The sequence below is a fragment of the Hoplias malabaricus genome, chromosome 5 (genome assembly GCF_029633855.1).
Source record: "Hoplias malabaricus isolate fHopMal1 chromosome 5, fHopMal1.hap1, whole genome shotgun sequence".
NCBI lineage: Eukaryota > Metazoa > Chordata > Actinopteri > Characiformes > Erythrinidae > Hoplias > Hoplias malabaricus.
In genome coordinates, this window is record NC_089804.1 from 54,578,070 (window position 1) to 54,597,565 (window position 19,496).

The 19,496-nt window shown below is 42.4% G+C and overlaps 1 protein-coding gene across 2 annotated transcripts in view; it reads right to left on the reverse strand.

Moving 5' to 3' along the window:
- Positions 1-240: 240 nt before the first annotated feature.
- The window catches only part of si:ch211-236h17.3 (carbohydrate sulfotransferase 11), a 29,545-nt gene continuing 10,289 nt past the window's right edge, over positions 241-19,496 (reverse strand). For both annotated transcript variants that reach the window (XM_066671343.1, XM_066671344.1), the window contains exons 3-4: positions 10,047-10,129; positions 241-3,719 (exon numbers count right to left, since the gene is read on the reverse strand). In XM_066671343.1, the coding sequence (XP_066527440.1) occupies positions 2,874-3,719; positions 10,047-10,129 (929 nt within the window). In that variant the 3' untranslated portion in view covers positions 241-2,873. The remainder of the gene's footprint in view (positions 3,720-10,046; positions 10,130-19,496) is intronic.

Sequence of the window (19,496 nt, forward strand, 5' to 3'; positions counted from 1 at the left end):
ATACCTCTGCTTTAAAATTTACTGCTCACACCCCTTGATACTTCCATTTAATTTTCCCCCTCATTTAAAAAAGCCTTTTAAAAAAGACAGCCTTTGCAGAAAGGTGTTCCGTCTGACCTTCAGTGGCCATTTACTGCTCTGCACCTCACCCTGGACGACGCAGCCCAACAAGGACGGCTCTGACGAGGGTCAGCTCCCCCCTGACCACAGCTATGCACTGTTTATCCAGCCTGAGCACGCTAGAGAAAGCGGAGATTCTGTGAGGAAGCCAGCATTTACTCTTTTAATTCCAGAGGCGCTGGACCGGCCGAGCCGAGGCAAAGCTGGTCAGCCCACTCCTCAGAAAGAACACTTTCATCTCCTCCTTCGACACTGAGCACATTGAACACTTTTAGTACACGTTGTTGTGGTTGTGGACCTGATTAAATTGTGTGTGTTCAATTTACTCAATACAAACTTGAACCAAACCTTTCAAACGGAAGAATCTCCACAAAACACAGGGTAAACAGACCCCCTCCTGGCTCTTCCAGTGGTCCCTGTGTCGCATCTGATGTCCAGGTTTAAAGACAAAGAATATCACCTTCGAATGACGCAGCTTGAAGGTGGAAGTACATTTTTTTAATTATCATTATCATTATTTCATTCATCACTGTGAATAATGGAAACAAAAATGTTTATTTACGTGGAAAAGATACATTAGACACATTTAAGTCAAATCAAATCTAACACATCTCTCTGCCTTTAGAGGGACACGCTCACATCATTGTTTTTCATTGTTAGTCAAGTTTTCTTAAAGAATAAGTGATTCACAGCATTGAGTAACATCTCTGCTGAATTCAATCCAAGAGTCCAATGTACAATGTTTAAAATAAATATTTCAGCAGAATCTTAAATATAAAAACAAGAATGGACATTTAGGGTAAACTCTGTTGTTTTGGTTAACGAAGAATCCCGCTTCTATTAGCCAACGTTCAGAGTCAAAAAGGCACACGATTGGATGTTGGAACAGTATGGAACACAGCCTGAAGCATCGTGGGAAGACTTGGCCACTGCAGAAAACGAGGACTTGGCAAGCAGAATCATTTCAAATCTAGTCAATATAACGTCTGTTTATGTAAAGATTATACGTTTATTTCGTTTTCTCGAGCTCCTTATGGAATTAAATAAAAACTATCTGAATCTTTAAAGAGTCTATCACTACAACCGTTCATTTCACGTGAGAAATGTACTGAAACGTGTAAATAATAAGAATGATTAGCGATATACTGACTGGGTTCATCGTAATTTCACTTGTCACAACATTTTCTGTAATGTGGGTGCAGCTCTTTGCCATGAGTAATCAGTTCTGGGCTGTGTTTACATCTTCTGGGAAGAAACTATGGCTTATTCAGGGCCTCCTCTACCCCCCACCCCCACCCCTGGAGCCCCTCTCCAGCAGCACATCTCAGGGACACACACCAGCACATCTTCACCATGACTGTTCACTGCCTGAAATACAATCGTAAAACCGAACAAGCTTAACACATCCTCAACAGGAAACACGTCTGCATTTTAACCCATGGTTACAACACAATTGTGCAATTTTACTGACTGGAAAACAATAGACAATGGGACCTGCGTTTTAGATTAGATTGATTAGTTCTGTGGAGGATATGTTTGCTTAATTTCACTAAGAAAAACGAGTGCTCGGGCTTATGAAACGATGAACATGCGACGTGTCCTCGTTTACTTGGGAGTTCTCGTTTAACTGATTTCAATGCATCGGTTTTTCAGGCTGTAAACTCCAGTACACACTCTTCTCCACTGCAGGGCTGGATGGTTCTGAGCAGAGTGTAACGGCTTCAGCGGCGTTTCCACGTGGGCAAGTTTAACGTTACTAATCACACTGTCGACTTATCGTACAATATATAAACATTAACTCAGTCATTTTGCTGACGCCCACTGTGTTTGCTGCCGTGTTTGTTTCCATAAGAATAAACACCACGAACATTTTAGCCATTTAGCCTCTGTTATCTTCTTTGTTTTTGTTTGTTTTTCTCCGGTCTCTGTTCTGGGGCCGTTAAGTGGATTCATTTAAAAACAGTGGTTTTAGTTTATTTATACTTTACTTATTTAGTATATTTACATACAGGGGGTCCTCGACTTACGACGTTGATCCGTTCCTACGTCGCGTCGTAAACCGATTTTTGGTGTAAGTCGGAACATACGTACATACTGTACGTAAATAACATACTGTAAGCACTTGTCCTATCCTAACACCTATCCTCCTCGGTCCAGAGCCGCGTAACCGTGTATTCTTCCGCCGCGCCACGCACACCACACACGTTCACGTTACGTTTACGACGCAAAACCACTTACGTTGAAACAAGGCTTTATACAGTAAATGGGAGATGTGTCGTAACCACGAAACATCGTAACTCGGGACTGACGTAACCTGAGGACCTCCTGTATTTTAATTCCAATAAAAATGTGCAGTTTTATTCCAATTGAGTAAATATGCTGTTTTTTTTTGTTGATGTCAGTGGCATAAAATAGCTTTAAAATTACAGTAACATTATTTATTGTAATTATTTCTGGGACAATATTTGGATGACATCATTTGGCTAATTTGAGAGGCCTACGCTTACAAACTGGGTTCAGCCTGGTGTCTTCTGTGTGGTTAGCTAACCACGCTGAGAGCTGAGGAACCGTTCTGGGGGGTTGGGTTAATGACATAGAGATTGGCGACATCACAGCAGCTTTCTTAAGCCCATCCCCATCTCAAAAACAGAGGGAATCAAAAACGAATCAAGAATGGCACAACGCATATATGTAAACCATTCAGCCCTGCAGTGGAACAGAGTACGGACGAGTGGGAGACACTGAAATCGGTCTCATCTCAGCTTCAGGTAGGCTGGCGTTGAGTAGTTAAACAGGAGGAAGTCCATCCGGTAGAGGTTGAAGAGTTTCTTCTGATAAAAGGGGCTAATGTTGTCAAAGAATTTGGCCGCCATGTCCCCGGTGGTCCTTGTGCTTTTAGAGGAGGTCGGGAACCGGACCTTCTGGTCGACGCCGGCCAGTTTCAGCAGGTACTGCGAGTCCTGCTCCAGAGTCTCATACTTCCCCACCACGTCGTAGTGAATGAGGCAGGGGTGGCACAGGGAGTGGACTCTCTCCCAGTGCTCATTGAAGGGCTCTTCTTTCTGAGTCCGGGGGTCCACCAGGTAGTAGACAAACTCCTCGAAGGACACGTCGTTGCCTTTGTCCAGCGCATCCTGCTGGGGGTTGGCCCGGTGCCTGCGGATGATCTTGGTGCCGTAGCGCCTGTGGAAGGCCACGTTGTAGTTGCGCGTGAACTTGTTGCGGTAGGCCGACACCAGCCTCTCGAAGGGCTCCCGAACGAACATGAACTTGAGGTAGCTGCGCAGACGCAGGTTGATCTCGGTCTTGTTGTACTCGGCCAGCGAGCGGAGTCGTCCGGCCACGTGCGCCTCATTGGCAGGGATCGCCAGCGGCTCGCGGTAACGTCCATCTCCTGTCAACACCATCAGCACACGCTTCCAGTTGGTGCAGGCCACTTTGGGCACGTAGCAGTAGAGCAGGCGGTGCTTGTCATCCACAATCAGGTGCCGCAGGTCCTCGGCGGTCAGTAACCGGCGTTTACGAGTGTGTGAGTGACAGGCTCGCTCCAGCAGCTCCCGTCGACCCTGCAGCACCGAGGCCACTGAGGATTGGTCCAGCTGAGGAGAGGAGATAAAAAAAATATTCAGTATAAATAAAAATTTTATATTATTCACTATGCAAAGTTGATCAGTGTGTACATCACTGAATTAGTAATGGCTATCTATCTATCTATCTATCTGTCTGTCTGTCTATCTGCCTGTCTGCCTGGGTCTGTCTATCTATCTGCCTGTCTGTCTGTCTGTCTATCTGTCTGACTGTCTATCTGCCTGTCTGTCTGTCTGTCTGTCTGTCTATCTGTCTGTCTATCTATCTGCCTGTCTATCTGTCTGCCTGTCTGTCTGTCTGTCTGTCTATCTATCTATCTATCTATCTATCTATCTTTCTGGGTCTGTCTGTCATACCCTGTGTGTTTTGTTATGTACTTTAAGTGTGTACTATACAGCTCTACTATATCTGAAAGTACACATAAAATATACAAATAAAACAATTCAAGAATATAAGAAATTAAAGTGAGAGGTACTGAAATACCGAACTATGTGTTTTCCACCAGTGGTGGGTGTCTGACAAATATTGTTTGTAACAGAAGAAGAAGAAATAAAGTGGAGCAGAGAAAACAAACGCCGCTGGAACAGCAGCTCTAAGTTATATATAATAGAGCAAGTGTAAACAAGGCCTTCCTTTAGGATACAAACTGCAGAGTGAGAGGAGCCAGCGAACACCAGCTCAAACCGGAGCCCAAGGACAGATGTTTTGAGCCAGAAAAGGGAAGGGCTGTAATGTCTTGCTTTGTGTGCAGTTTTCTAGCTTGTTTTATACCTGTTTGTGTTTATCAGAATTACACGTAACTCTCTTTGTTACTCTGATAAATAAAATCCTCACTATAACAACACCATTTCCCTTAAACATGCCCTGACAAGTCAAGCAGATTCACCAGCAAGGAACAGTCTATCTCTCTATCTCTCCCTCCCTCGCTCTCTCTGACACAATCACACAGTGCCATGCCGCCTGCTTCACTTTCATGGAAAGTACCCTGAATATAGTGGGCTTTTTGTGGACATTATTATAGTTTCAGGTACTTTCTACATCAACTGATCCTGTCTGTGTCTGATCCACAGTAACACCACCACCACCACCACGTCAGTGTCACGTCAGCTCTGAGAACGACCCACCACCCAAATCGTACCTGTTCTGTAGTGGTCCTGGGGGGGAAGGAAGTATGCAGTGAAGAAATTGCAATATTAAATTTTATTATATTATCGATTTAGTACGGACTACATCTTAAGATTTTAACAGGAATATACAGGGGTTGGACAATGAAAGTGAAACACCTGGTTTTAGACCACAGTAATTTATTAGTGTGGTGTAGGGCCTCCTTTTGCAGCCAATACAGCGTCAGTTCGTCTTGGGAATGACATATACAAGTCCTGCACAGTGGTCAGAGGGATTTGAAGCCATTCTTCTTGCAGGATAGTGGCCAGGTCTCTACGTGATGCTGGTGGAGGAAAACGTTTCCTGACTCGCTCCTCCACAACACCCCAAAGTGTCTCAATAATATTTAGATCTGGTGACTGTGCAGGCCATGGGAGATGTTCAACTTCACTTTCATGTTCATCAAACCAGTCTTTCACCAGTCTTGCTGTGTGTATTGGTGCATTGTCGTCCTGATACACGGCACCGCCTTCAGGACACGATGTTTGAACCATTGGATGCACATGGTCCTCCAGAATGATTCAGTAGTCCTTGGCAGTGACGCGCCCATCAAGAACAAGTATTGGGCCAAGGGAATGCCATGATATGGCAGCCCAAACCATCACTGATCCACCCCCATGCTTCACTCTGGTGGTACGCTTCTTTGGGGCTGATGTGGGGAAAACAGTAAAGGTGGACTCTTCAGAGAACACTACATGTTTCACATCGTCCACAGCCCAAGATTTGCGCTCCTTGCACCATTTGAAACCGACGTTTGGCATTGGCATGAGTGACCAAAGGTTTGGCTACAGCAGCCCGGCCGTGTGTATTGACCCTGTGGAGCTCCTGACAGAAAGTTCTGGTGGAAACAGGAGAGTCGAGGTGCACATTTAATTCTGCCGTGATTTGGGCAGCCGTGGTTTTATGTTTTTGGATATAATCCGGGTCAGCACCCGAACATCCCTCTCAGACAGCTTCCTCTTGCATCCACAGTGAATCCTATTGGAGGTGTTTGGTCCTTCTTGGTGGTGTGCTGACGTTACCCTGGATACCGTGGCTCTTGATACATCACAAAGACTTGCTGTCTTGGTCACAGATGTTCCAGCAAGACGTGCATCAACAATGTGTCCTCTTTTGAACTCTGGTATGTCACCCATAATGTTGTGTGCATTGCAATATTTTGCTCTACCCTCTGCTAATTAACCCTTCACACTCTGCTCTTACTGGTGCAATGTGCAGTTAATAAAGATTGGCCACCAGGCTGCTCCAATTTGGAAAGCCTCCTCCTTTCGAACAGCTAGGCTACTGCTACAATGCCAATGAATAGTTCAACACACTTAAGGAGAACACTAGCACTGTGTCTGCCCGATGGGTGAAAGGGGACCACCGTTTCTCCTGGAGAGGGCAAGGCCAGGGGTCCCAGCTTCAGATGGCTGTGCCTTAACCTGGGATTGAACCAGCAATCTCCCAAATACAGAGTCAATGGTTAGTGCCACTGTGGCACTCTGAAGCCCCTAAAACTATATAATATATTTATTACAAACTTGAAATTACAAATATTACATATTGCTTACATTTAACTTTTTTCACTTGCCAAGACATCATTATTTATAGTGTAGCTTTTAACAGAAAAGCGACTCCTGCTATAAATCACAAACCTGAAATCTGCTATCGGAGAACAGGGCGAAATTGCACAGCCAGCTTTAGTTATAACTCAAACAGACAGGACAAGACACAGCGGATAAATCTCAGATGAACTTCTTGTGACCTCTATTAAAAGTTATTCATGAAATAGATAGAATCTGACTGGAGGAGGTCTGCACCAAGCAGCAGGTGTAACAAACGTTATAAATCAAAGTCCACTTCACAACAACAGGAATATGTACTTTAATGGACCACTGAATATCTTGTCATATAAAACCAGACATACATTTGGATATTAATTAAAGGTCTGAAACAGTATTAAACACATCATTGAGCCTGGTATTGTCTGAAAGTCTTTGCTTAATGGTTAAAGCAAATAGGCTAATCATTGTGATCCAGAAAAAAAGTCTTAAATCAGACAGCTAATGTATACAGGCTGCTCTATAGACCATTTTTTTGTTTTCATAAATTATGCGGTTTGTGCGCGGAGCTTAATTGGTGGCAGAAAGTCACAGTCAGCATAGTGGGGTCCAGTGTAGGGAAATGGGAATGTGGCTAATCCGAATGCTCTCTCCGGTTATTTTATTAGTTTATGAGTAAAAGAGAGGTTGTTGGACACAGGGAGAACACACCACACTCCTCACAGACAGTCACCTGGAGGAAACCCACGCAGACACAGGGAGAACACACCACACTCCTCACAGACAGTCACCTGGAGGAAACCCACGCAGACACAGGGAGAACACACCACACTCCTCACAGACAGTCACCCGGAGGAAACCCACGCAGACACAGGGAGAACACACCACACTCCTCACAGACAGTCACCCGGAGGAAACCCACGCAGACACAGGGAGAACACACCGCACTCCTCACAGACAGTCACCCGGAGGAAACCCACGCAGACACAGGGAGAACACACCGCACTCCTCACAGACAGTCACCCGGAGAAAACCCACGCAGACACAGGGAGAACACACCACACTCCTCACAGACAGTCACCCGGAGGAAACCCACGCAGACACAAGGAGAACACACCACACTCCTCACAGACAGTCACCCAGAGGAAACCCACGCAGACACAGGGAGAACACACCACACTCCTCACAGACAGTCACCCGGAGGAAACCCACGCAGACACAAGGAGAACACACCACACTCCTCACAGACAGTCACCCAGAGGAAACCCACGCAGACACATGGAGAACACACCACACTCCTCACAGACAGTCACCCGAAGTGGGACTCGAACCCACAACCACCGTGATACTCTTAGATAGTATGTTTAACTTAAAAGTATAACTTAACTGTGATCTGACCTGTAATAGGGAGAACAGTGCATCTGTCATTGCTTCCCTGGGCCCAGCACTGCAGAAACTGGACTATGTAACTTCTGGAGAAGGGTAGAAAACCACCCCTCCCCTTGGTTGTCATATTATTTTGCAATATTTTTTAAATGTTTTTACTTGTTTTTTTTTTTTTTTTTAACCTGCCTTTGGGTTCTCACATAAAAGCAGGTCCAGCGCTGGGTTGGAGATATTCAGTATAGGAGGCGGTACAATTCTGATGGTTCCACTTCTTGTAATAAGACCGGCTTGTTGGACCTAGGCATCCTGTAAAAAATGACTGGGTGGCCTTGTTTCACTGTGTGTGGGTTGGAAGGCTCCAGATGGACATTCAATGAATAAGTAATTTTTTCATAATATGTCCCCTTTAATACTGATCGCCGGAGCACAGATGGAGGCAAGTTCCTCATCATATAAATCAGCTTTCTGTTTTATAGCTGCAGCTCAAGGAACAGCAAAGCACTGCTGTTGTGAAACATTATTTAATGTAAATATATGGAGCCCCCGAGAGTTTGGGCTTGTACGAAATCTGAGCTTGAACAGAAACACACGTGGCATGTTCTCAAGAGTTTTAAACCCGTTCGGTTCCCTCGGCGAGGCTTCTATTCGTCAGCCCTGAGGGTCTGGAGATGGTGAGCAGGGGGTTAAAGGGGTGACCCTTTGGGAATGTAGAGGAGTTTGGAGTTTTGTTTTCCCAGGATCTCACTTTCCCCCCCCATTCTCAAGACAGTCCCTTCATAAGCCGAGCCTGAGGAATGTGTCCTCAAAGTTGGGCTTAAATCCAGATTTCCCCCTTAAGGCAACTCCATCTCCATTAAAACATGGAGAGAAAGCAGGAGGTTCAGGACTCTGATTACAGCCCAGTTTGGGTTCCACAATCATTTTATGTTCAAAAATTTAAAAACACTTTTCAATTGTGCACACACTTCTCTCCATAGAAAAGTATGTTATAAACAGAGATAACTAAGAAGAGCTCAAGGTCCACTGTAAAGCTCCCACACAGCAACGTATGGAAACCACACTCACTGATCACCTCAAATTGTCAGACAAGGAGAACTACTTCATTAAACTTTAAGCCAAATAAGAGAAATCATTTAGGCAGACAGTCACTTGTATACAGAGGCGATTGCTCTAAGACTGCAAGGGAATAAATGCTGGGCTTTGTCCCGCCCATCGGACGCTCAGCGTCTCTGGGAGTCTATGGGGCAGTGGGCTGGCCTCGGCTGGCCCGGACGCTCAGCTTCTGCATGATGATTGGATGATCTGTCTGAGGCTGAATCCCTTTTTGATTGACAGCGAAATGAGCGAATCAGCGATCCTTTGGTGTAAAGATCCGTGGGAGCACAGGTGGACACACTTCACATGGGCCAAGGCCGTTTAAGCAGCCTAGCTCTGCTGGCCATTGAGAGGACACTAGTCAAGTCCCTGGAAAAGACGCCTTGTTGGTACGACAGGGTCACAGAGCATTTTCTTAAAAAGGAACGGAGGGTAGAATTTACGTATAAATAAACCAACCGAATGCTGTAGACCGAAATTGAGCTTCCCCTCCTTGAAACACCAGCACCCGCCACTGCTTGTATATGACCTGTGTATAAAATAACTCACTCAGATTGTATCACAAGAGCTGAGAAATGCATTGGAGCCTGATGTGTGAACAGTTTTCTATTAGATCCTATCATGAAAACGCTAATATGGCTAACAGAGATAACAGTCTTTTCTATTTATTATGCAACACAGTCTGACCATTTACCTCCCCGACGTCAATTTATCCATCTTTCCCGTTCACACTCTGATGCCCATGTTGGATGAGCAACTGTCCACAAGTGTGTCCACCGTTCCATGGTACAGTTTACGGTCCTCTTCTTGTTCCAGGATATCAAGAACCATGATTTAGGAAAGTATGAGATTACGGTTCTATTTTAGTTTCCAGACTGTAATTTACGCAAGGTTGATGCTAACTGGTGCTGAATAAGGTTCCACTGCTTGTTGGCCACATTAACCACAGCGGCTCCGGTGCAAAATCTAAAGAAGTGAACCTCAGACATCAAACATGCCTTGGCTGATCAACTACATTTTTTGAGAAAGAGAGGAACCATAAGGCTCTGTCCAAACACAGAGCATGTACGAAACCACCTTTCAGAGCCACCATTCACACAGGAACCCTGCTCACTGCAACAGGGAGTTAGACAGCAGTGGAATAATCACCTGATCCCCCTCGTAGAGTGTCTGTAGGGGGCTTCTCCCAGACTTTCCTGGCAAGGTGGTCCTTTCCAAAAATGCCTCTGTAGCTGCGAACACAAAAAAACATAGGAATATATCATGAGAAATGGAAGTCGTAAGAAATTGAGGCTCATCCTAAAGTCATCAAATTAAACAAAATATGATTGTTTTAACATAAAATGAAATAACAGGAGGAAAACAGCTGCTCATAATTCTAAGGTCACCACGCTTAAGCATTGGCTAGAAGGGTATAAAGCCCCAGGACTGAGCTGTGGAGTAGCACAACCCTCTACTTCCTGAAGAGATGGAGCTTTATCCAATACCTTTACATTATAGAGGCTGGACCTTCACTAACATTACAAAGACATCACCATCCAAACGTTTGGCCCTACTGACACAGTTAATGAATAATGTGGTTTATGATTCATTAATGAATAATAAACCTATGTTTCATGGGATTAAAAGAGTTGCAGTCTTTATCCCCATGGCAATCTGCACTAAAACGTCCTCCTTAAACTGACATGCTCTATAGGAACACTGTGTTCTCTCTAGATGTTCACTAGTCCTCTCCCCTTACTCCCCTCCCCTAATGTGTCTCACACACACACACAAGCCCCTGGATAAAGACATGTCTTTGCTGGAGCCCGAATGAATGTGATTGGATTTGCACATGTGCCAGAAAAGTCAGAGAGAGGGAGAAAGAAAGAAAGAAAAACGCAAGAAAGAAATAGGAAGGAAAACCAACATTGAACAAGGAAACAGAGAGGGAAAAGTCTATAGAAAAGAAGAAAGAAGAGCAATCGGGGGAGAATAGGAAAGAAAAGGAAAGGGACAGAAGGAACTAAGGAAAGAAAACCGAGGAAGTCAAAGCTTGGGAGGGGGAGGGGGTAAAGTAAACAGAAAAGATGAGGGAATCAGGCGTAAAAGATGGAGAGAGGGTGGACAAAGTTAGGAAAAAGCCAAAAGCGAGGGAATGAGGGTGAAGGGAAGTAATGACAGAGTGAATGGGGCGGAGGGGGTGGACACTTGGATTCAGATGTGGACCATATGCTCTGTTGTGGCACACACACACACACACACACACACACACACACACACACACACACACACACACACAAGCGCACCCCACAAGGTCAATCCTCCTTCCCCCTCCATATACTCTGGAATCCGGCAAAGCCCATATATAAAAACATAGCTGACTGGTGTTTGCTGTGTTTTGATTGTACTTCGGACGCTCTGAGTTCAGAAAAATTAGGGGTTACCCTTCGCAGGTTACGGTTAGTGTTAGCAGTAATGTAACCTATATTCATTTTATGTCCCAGACAATCAAATCAAAGTGCCATCCTTCAGTTATCGTTGTATTGGAGACTACTCATAACTACCTAGATTATTGTTGTCTGTACTCCACTAACTCCTGTCCTGACACTCGTGAAACATTAATGATTCATAGTTATTCAAATATGTAAATATTAAGATTCTTATTTACTCATTTCTGTCTCACCCCAATGATGAGACAAGTCTTATTCACCGTCTGAAGCTTGATTCTTTAGCTTTGAACTAGAGCTATGAGGGGGATGTCTCTAACTATTACAAGAAGCTCATATGCTACCAATTAGCATTGTAAAACTGTAAAAACAGACAAAAGTGTATTGACCAAGTAAAAACAATGTATTAATCTTTGTCCTTTAACCAACGGAGTGTCATACAATGACAGAAACCACATGAGAAAGACTACTTCACAGAATTATTTATGCTAATTAGTGGGATATAGCCTTAGCATTTAGCACTAGTTAGCTACTTTAGCCTCTAGAACAAAACAAGCAAACTTCAGACACCAGTCACATTTTGCCTGATCAGATTTGTCTGGAATAAGATGGAAAACTATGTACATATACATTCCATTATGGTTTTGACAGACATTCTGATCCAGAGTGACTTACATTTCTAATCATGCTAGTGACGTAGGCTAATGTAGTGCTAGAAGCCTTGCCCAAGCCTTGCTCAAGTAAAGCTTTAAAAGTTGTATATAAAAGAGTGGATTTAAGTTAGTTGCGAGAACGCTTTAGTGTCTTGAAGGGTGATTTATTTTTTATAAGACTGAAATAAAAAGGTTTGGACTCTGAAGATAATAAAATCCATACAGAAACAAACTTAAGGATTCCAAGCCTTGGTTTCATGCTTTTCTCTTTATATTCTTTCATTCACCTCTCAAAGCTGATAAGAACGGGAAACAGATAAAAACTATTTTAAAGGCAATGACTCTGTACTACAAGTCACGCTTTACGTCGGAACTTATCGTAATAAGATTTTGCATGATTTGCACTTCAAAGACTGCACGGCAGAATCCAAAAGAGGAAATGACTTTGGGCTGTTTTTCAACCACAAAATGACACCAGCATCACACTTCCGTTTCAGAGTGTCTGACTGTCACAGGATACACCAGAGAGAAAAATCTAACCAGACGACAGAGAGTAAAGTTCTTTGGTGATGCACAACAGGAACGTTTAGGCCAATAACCAAACCTGCCGTTTTCCCCAGTATTCCACATGCAGCCAATCAACCAAGATTTGCCCGGTGTCTGAACTTTAGTTTAGTTTTTCACCACAGCTATAAAACTATTGCTAACGTATTAGCTTTGTACAGACTTTGTATTCTACAGAGAAATGTACTTTAACTAATTTTGACATTTGAGTACCTGTCAGAATTGACGAATGTTTTTTTAAAGCAGTAAAAAGCTACAACAGCAGCACCCAGGTCAATATTAGTACAGTACTTACGTTTACTTTTCTGTTTTCTGATGACAGGAGATTAAAATCTGAAACACGCGTTATTATTAAACCATGCAAAACAGGAAGGCATTAACTAACGGTTAGAGAAACATCAATGTTTCCTCCCTCAACATCCATAGCTGCAGTGCCCTTAAAGCGAGGTACCTGACCCCCAAATGCTCCCTGGTGGCTGAGGGTAGCTGCTCTCTGTGTGCTCAAAAATAGCCAAAGGAAATCAGGGAAGAGTAACAGAGGCTGGAGTTACAGAGCAGTAAGTGAGGTAGCGCTACTGCTAATTTAGGCAGCTGGAATGACTATGAGAGTTATTTTCTCCGCAGTGGGCAACGTTTAACATCAACTGGAACTGACGGCACCACATTCATGGTTATTCTCAATGCAGCCGTGATTCACATGAGTTCATTCATGATTAACTGTAGCCAAATATAAATGTGTATGACAGAATCTATAAGAACATTTAAGAGTGATGCTATTGCTAACAGAAGCATCCTGAAGCCATATTTTACACTCAAATTGTTTGATACAAGTAGATGTAAATGTAATCATGCACTTTGCACAATGCTAATTTGTGATTATCTATTAGCCTCAGAGCTCTGATGGAAAACAACTGAAACAAACGTAGTGCACCAAACAAGTCGTCTGATAAATTGCGTAATTCTATTTTAAAATGTCACGCTAATAGAGCTTTGGGAACACTTCACTTCGACAGAAATTACATAATACCTCCATTTTGTGTAAGTGTTGTGAAATTACGCTCAACGAAGACAACGCATGCCAGGACTTGCTCTCTTTGGCGGTTGCTTGATGAGACGCCAGTGGCTTTTGAAGGTTCCCAACAATGGAGGCCTTTTAAGACCTAGTTAGTATTCACAATGAACGAGTTTTCCCAAGTCAACTGAGGCCAGGCGGCAGCAACAAAGCTGCTCACTGGAATGTTGCAGAGGTTTGTGGTCATTTTTATTGGCTTTCGATGGCTTAGGGAGGACCACATACAAATCAGCGAGCTTTTATCTAAGGCTTTAAACCCCACTAGAGACAGGAATACCTCCTGCAGTGAAGAAACAGCTCACTTTCTAATCTCCAACCTCCTGCGGCTCGCGTATCGCTATGTGCACGTCCGTGTGTGTGTGTGTGTCACTTCCTTTCATCACACTAAGCCTAGAATCATCCATACCACTGATTACAATTCTCTCAGGCTGCCCCCAGTGTTTTGTACGGCATATTTCCTTCATATACAAAAACATTACACAAATTAAATAATGATTCTGATCTAAGACACTGTGTTTTGTGATTAGAAAATATCACATGGTATTAGTGAAAATGATGAAGGAAGCCTGTAAAGGTCAAATGTCCTGTCGATGCCTGAAACTATGTGCCATACTCTTTGGAAGGAAACCAGACTGGTTCCAATTCATCAGGTCTAGACAGAACCTAAAGTTACGTAAAGCTGTGGTTTACATTAGTCAGGCATGAGGTGCGTTAGAACGCTGAGTCAGGAACCTGGGTTTTTTCTGTGCTTTCCTGGAAAAAGAAGTCGTCAAGAGCTTTACTGAAACTGTGTCCTTCATTCCAGCAAACGTAAGACCAGAAACTGAGCCAAATTCTGATAAGACATCAGTAGAAGAAATAAAAGGCACTGAACTCTTAAAGTCAGTGAACTCTTGAGTTAAAGCAGATTTTTTTTAATGGACATTTTCAAAATAGCTGCTACTGTCAACTGTGGTTGAAGTCTGTCATAAGCTCATCATCACATTTATATGAAGAGTGACCAGACACCCTGGTTTTTTAGTTCATGTCCTGGTGTCCCGACTTATTTTTGAAATATGTATTTGTCCCGTATTTCAAAAGCAACAACAAGAAAGAAAAGTCAACAGGAAAGAAATTAATATTTGAAATAAAATTTCAGTCAGAAATGAATTTCATTCACGCAAATATTTCACGAGAGAGATAGAGAGAGAGAGAGAGAGATAGAGAGATAGAGAGATAGAGATAGATAGATAGAGAGAGAGATAGATAGATAGAGAGAGAGATAGATAGCGATAGATAGAGAGAGAGAGAAAGAGAGATAGAGAAAGAGAGAGAGATAGAGAGATAGATAGAGATAGAGAGATAGAGAGAGAGAGATAGAGATAGATAGATAGATAGAGTGACCAAACTAATTGACACATAGTGATGATACCACACAGAAATTACAAATCGAATAACACCATTTGGCCATGGACCGTGGCAATCTGATAAACAAAACATGATGATCACATACACACATGCCGCATAACAAAAGAGAACTATGTCTATTTGAATTTCCCCTGGGGATCAATAAAGTATCTATCTATCTATCTATCTACAGTTATGTGCAAATAAGAAAGAAATAAAATATCAGAGCTCTCTGCAAAGTGAACACACACATGTTCTGAGTACGCGCACTCCAAATCAAGCAGCAGGCAAATCTGGTAGCGACAGACCCCTAGCAGATTGTGAAGCTCTGTTTGGTGGTCTGGCAGAAAAGAAAATCACAGCCTTTATATGCAGGAGCTTGGCACATATGGGTAGAAACAGGGTGGCAGCAGCGGTCAAACGAATGGCACTCGGCGCTTCTAGTGTTAAACGTAATTGGTTAAACATCATTCTCAAATTTTCAGTATCAGCTCTTGAGAAATAAAAGACCAAAAATAATTTGCACATAATACTGTTTTGTTTTCTCATGGGCGACTATACTTTCCAGTTATAAACAGTAAGAGTTAAAAAAAGGCTGAGAACCTCTGAGAACCTCACGTGTATTACGGCGTCAGAAATCTGGTCGCCCCATTTATATGGATTGTAGTTCCTCCTGTAGAGGACATGTAGTAAATAGAACATGTGAAGTCAGCCCTCCACATTTGAGGGGGTTTGTGGGCTAGTTCATTAAAGTAAGTGAAGGTGACCTTACAAGGTATGCTTTGTACAGCAATGTCAGAGACCGTCTCCTGCGATATCAGCAAGTCAACCATAGGATATATCAAGAAAACAAAAATGGAAATTCATGACGCTGTTGCTGCAGCTCACCAAAAGGTGTGAAGACTCTATCAAGTGTGAGATCCATGTATCTCTTGTCTATTAAGTGCTACTTTTAAGTGTATGCAGGATGGCTATAAAAATATTATTCCTGTGAATTCATGATATTTTGCCCTGTTGTGCATAGTACTGTACTGCATCTGTCTCATTCTGTATGTGTGTGTGTGTGTGGGTGTGGGTGTTAGCTTACATAGCTGATACACTAATTTGAAAATATAATTTGCTCAAGGCTGATATCAAGGGCTGATGGTTAGGGGTCCAGTAATATTCACAGTTTCTCCACTTTGGCAGGGATCGCGGTGCCCTAAACCTCAAGGATATGTAGGACCCAACAAAATTTAACCAGAACACTGTAACTTTTTGCAAACAACTGTAAACTTTCAGCCATTTAAGAGTCTAATAAAGCTACACCTAAAAAAACCTAGGAATTGCCCCTTATTTCAAAACATGTCAAGCTCCTGATTAAAAACACTTTCCCAATGTTCTGAAGACACTGAGGAGGATCTGGGGAGTTTCTGCAAAGAATTAGGGAAAAGGTCAGTGTGAACGTATCCCATTTTTTTAAAAACTCTACGAGGGTGAGATGAGTATGTTTCAGGAAAAAGTTGAGAAACAAAAATTACTTAAAATCAATGAAAGATCGAACAATATTTGGCTCTTCAAGGCCAATCCAGATACTATTAATTGTATCAGTTTTTGTAGTTAATCATTGTTTTATTTGCTCACATTTACATCTAAAATATTGATTTTCCTGTTTAAAATAAGTGCAGTAACAGACAAAATGTGCTGCTTCTCCAGCTGCTTACTCCTACATAGGGTTAATGCCTCTGGTCCTTGTGGCAGTGAGCTCTGTGTAGATTAAATCATCTGAATGTGTTTTTAATCATTAAAAGGCTGTGAAATGCAATTTAATCAGCCAAAAAGAACACGGTTTGGATGCTGTCAGCTGCCAGTTAGTCTACTTAAACCATCTCCTGTTGATGGCCAACATCTGGGAAACTTGCACTTTGCACTTTGACTTTGTTTATTCATTTTCTGTGTTTCCTTCATCCTCTTAAGGGTAGTGGATCCAGAGCCACTGTCGTTACTTCAGGATCCGCACTGCAGAAACTGAACTATGTAATAGGATAGGAAACCACCATCTTCCCTCCCCCTTAAAACTTAATTTCAATACAGTGTTGTAAATGTGAATTACATTCTGTAACTCTAGGAGGAGTCCAAGAGTCAAAATACCAAATCTTACCAAGTGTTCCTTTAAAACAAGAGGTTTTTATGTTATAAAGTCATTGTCTTATTCACTGTATTATTGTATTATTGTATAAAGTCATTAACTATTATATTTCAGTTACTGTGTATAATCTGATGTAATATGATTTTTTAAATAAAAGAATGAAAAATATTTATTTACTCGCTGAAACATGTCAAACTTTAACTGAGAGTAACCAAACTTTTGCCCATGAATATGTACCAAATAAAACAATAGTGTGTGCTTGAAAAACCTAATATCCCCCCTCCCAGGTCTCAGGTAAATGATGCTATGTTTATTCCATGGAAACGCTGAGTCAGCTGGACACATAAATTCCATTCCGGTTCAGTCTCTGATCGAGTTTCACAGAATTTAAGATGTGTACGACGTTCAGCTTCAGCCCACAGTCACTCCGAGTGCAGTGACTAGAGTGAAAGTCTGCCGAAGGTCATTTTATAATGAGTGACTTAAAGGGGATCCATTGTGGACACTGTCATTTAACTGTGCACACGGCTTTTATAATTTCCATTGAAAAGCATGTAAACACATAGGACGGTCAGTACCAAGTGTGGACTAGAGGGGTATTGGGTTTACACACATTACTAGGTAAATTAGTAAATTACAAAATGTCGGTAACAGATTATAGTAAGCGTTTGTTTATAAAAGTGTATAAAGGCTTATTCCAACAAGTCTTAATTAGCATAACACTTTCAGGGGTGAAACTGACTTTAATTACAAAAGAACACCGTTTGTTGTTTACGTATATTTAGTTCACTTTCCTATAACAACAGACGTAGGTGTCTTGTAGCTATACGAACAAACACCTACAGTAAAGATGTGTATTTTTTGACGGGGTGGTTTTTCCAAACTGCAATCATTCACCCACACACTGATGACTTTAGCAGAACTCAGTCTGGGTCAACGTGCAGCATATGTTTTTGGCAGCACCCTGTAACAGTTACAGCAGAACGTGGGAGGTCCTCAGTGCATATGCAGAAGTGAGATCTGTATTTGCATGTTAAATGTTTTAACTCAGGAGACACTCAGCTATTCATTAACGTAATCATGTTTGTAAATAACACTTTCCTTAGTCTTCAATCTGGTGTTGTTTTATTTTTAGATAACTGATATAGATTTGAATTCCCATGGTGTGGTTGGATAGGTACGGTCCTGCAGATTGTAACCATCTGTGTCTCATGTCTGTATGACAGGGTATTCCTGAGTTATAAGGTGGGCTAAGCGTTTATGGGGTTAAATAAAACGATGTGGTGTATAAACATATCATTTAAACCAAGTGCACAGGCTAATAACCTTATTATCCCTTTCACACAAGCATTGCCTTGATAAAGACACAGACCTAAGTGCAACTAAACCAGCTGAAAACAGCAAGATGCTAATCTGTACCACTGTTTTTACACGCTGAGTGTGTCCCAGTCAGCAAGTCTGTGTATGAGTGGTGTTAGACAGTGGAAAAGCTGTGGAGAGTGACTAGGGAGGCTGACAAGGCGCTTCAGTGAAAACAGGCTTGTGTACATGGCATGGGAAACACACTTCCTGCGGCAGGCGATGAGTGTGTGAAAGGACACAGTGATTCCGAGACCAGGCCACAGTTTCCAAACCTAACCTCGGGTTAGCTTAGCCTGTAGCATGAATCCCCAGCAAGTAAGTCAACACCACACACGCTTTACCAATAGATCAGACCAAATGTTTCTGCTCACCTTCTGACCCGAGTCAATGCAGCTGACCTCCACTTACTGTAGCAACAACCTCAACTCTTCTGGATAGGCTTTACGCTAACTGTTAGCATCTGATGGCATTCAGACAGAAGAACATCAGTTCTGAGTTTTGATGAGTCACTAAAGAGGCACCGACTCATCCCAGAGGTGTAGGACGAGGTGGGGTTAGAAGTGTTTTCTGTTTTCTTAGTCACTCAATTATTCTTTCATTTATCTTCTATAACCATTTCATCATTATAACACACCCTAGAGGATAGCTCTAGTCCATTATTCAGTCACACACACTCGCCCAGTCAGCTCACACCCACACAAACACACACACACCCCTCAAGATAATTTCACACAGCCAATCCCCCACTGACGTTTTTTTTTTGTGTGTGTGTGTGTTGGAAGGAAACCCACACAAACACAAGAAACTCTTCACAAACAGTGACCCGATGCGAGAATTATTTTACCGCTTTAAAGTAAATAAATATATATATACATATATAATTAACCCACATTAAATTATGCGCTGACTATAAAAAAAATCTATTTTACTTTCTTTAAATGTAGCCTGCTTCACTTGTAGCCGCAACATCCACTTTACACACTCCTGGCCTTCTCTCAGCAGCCT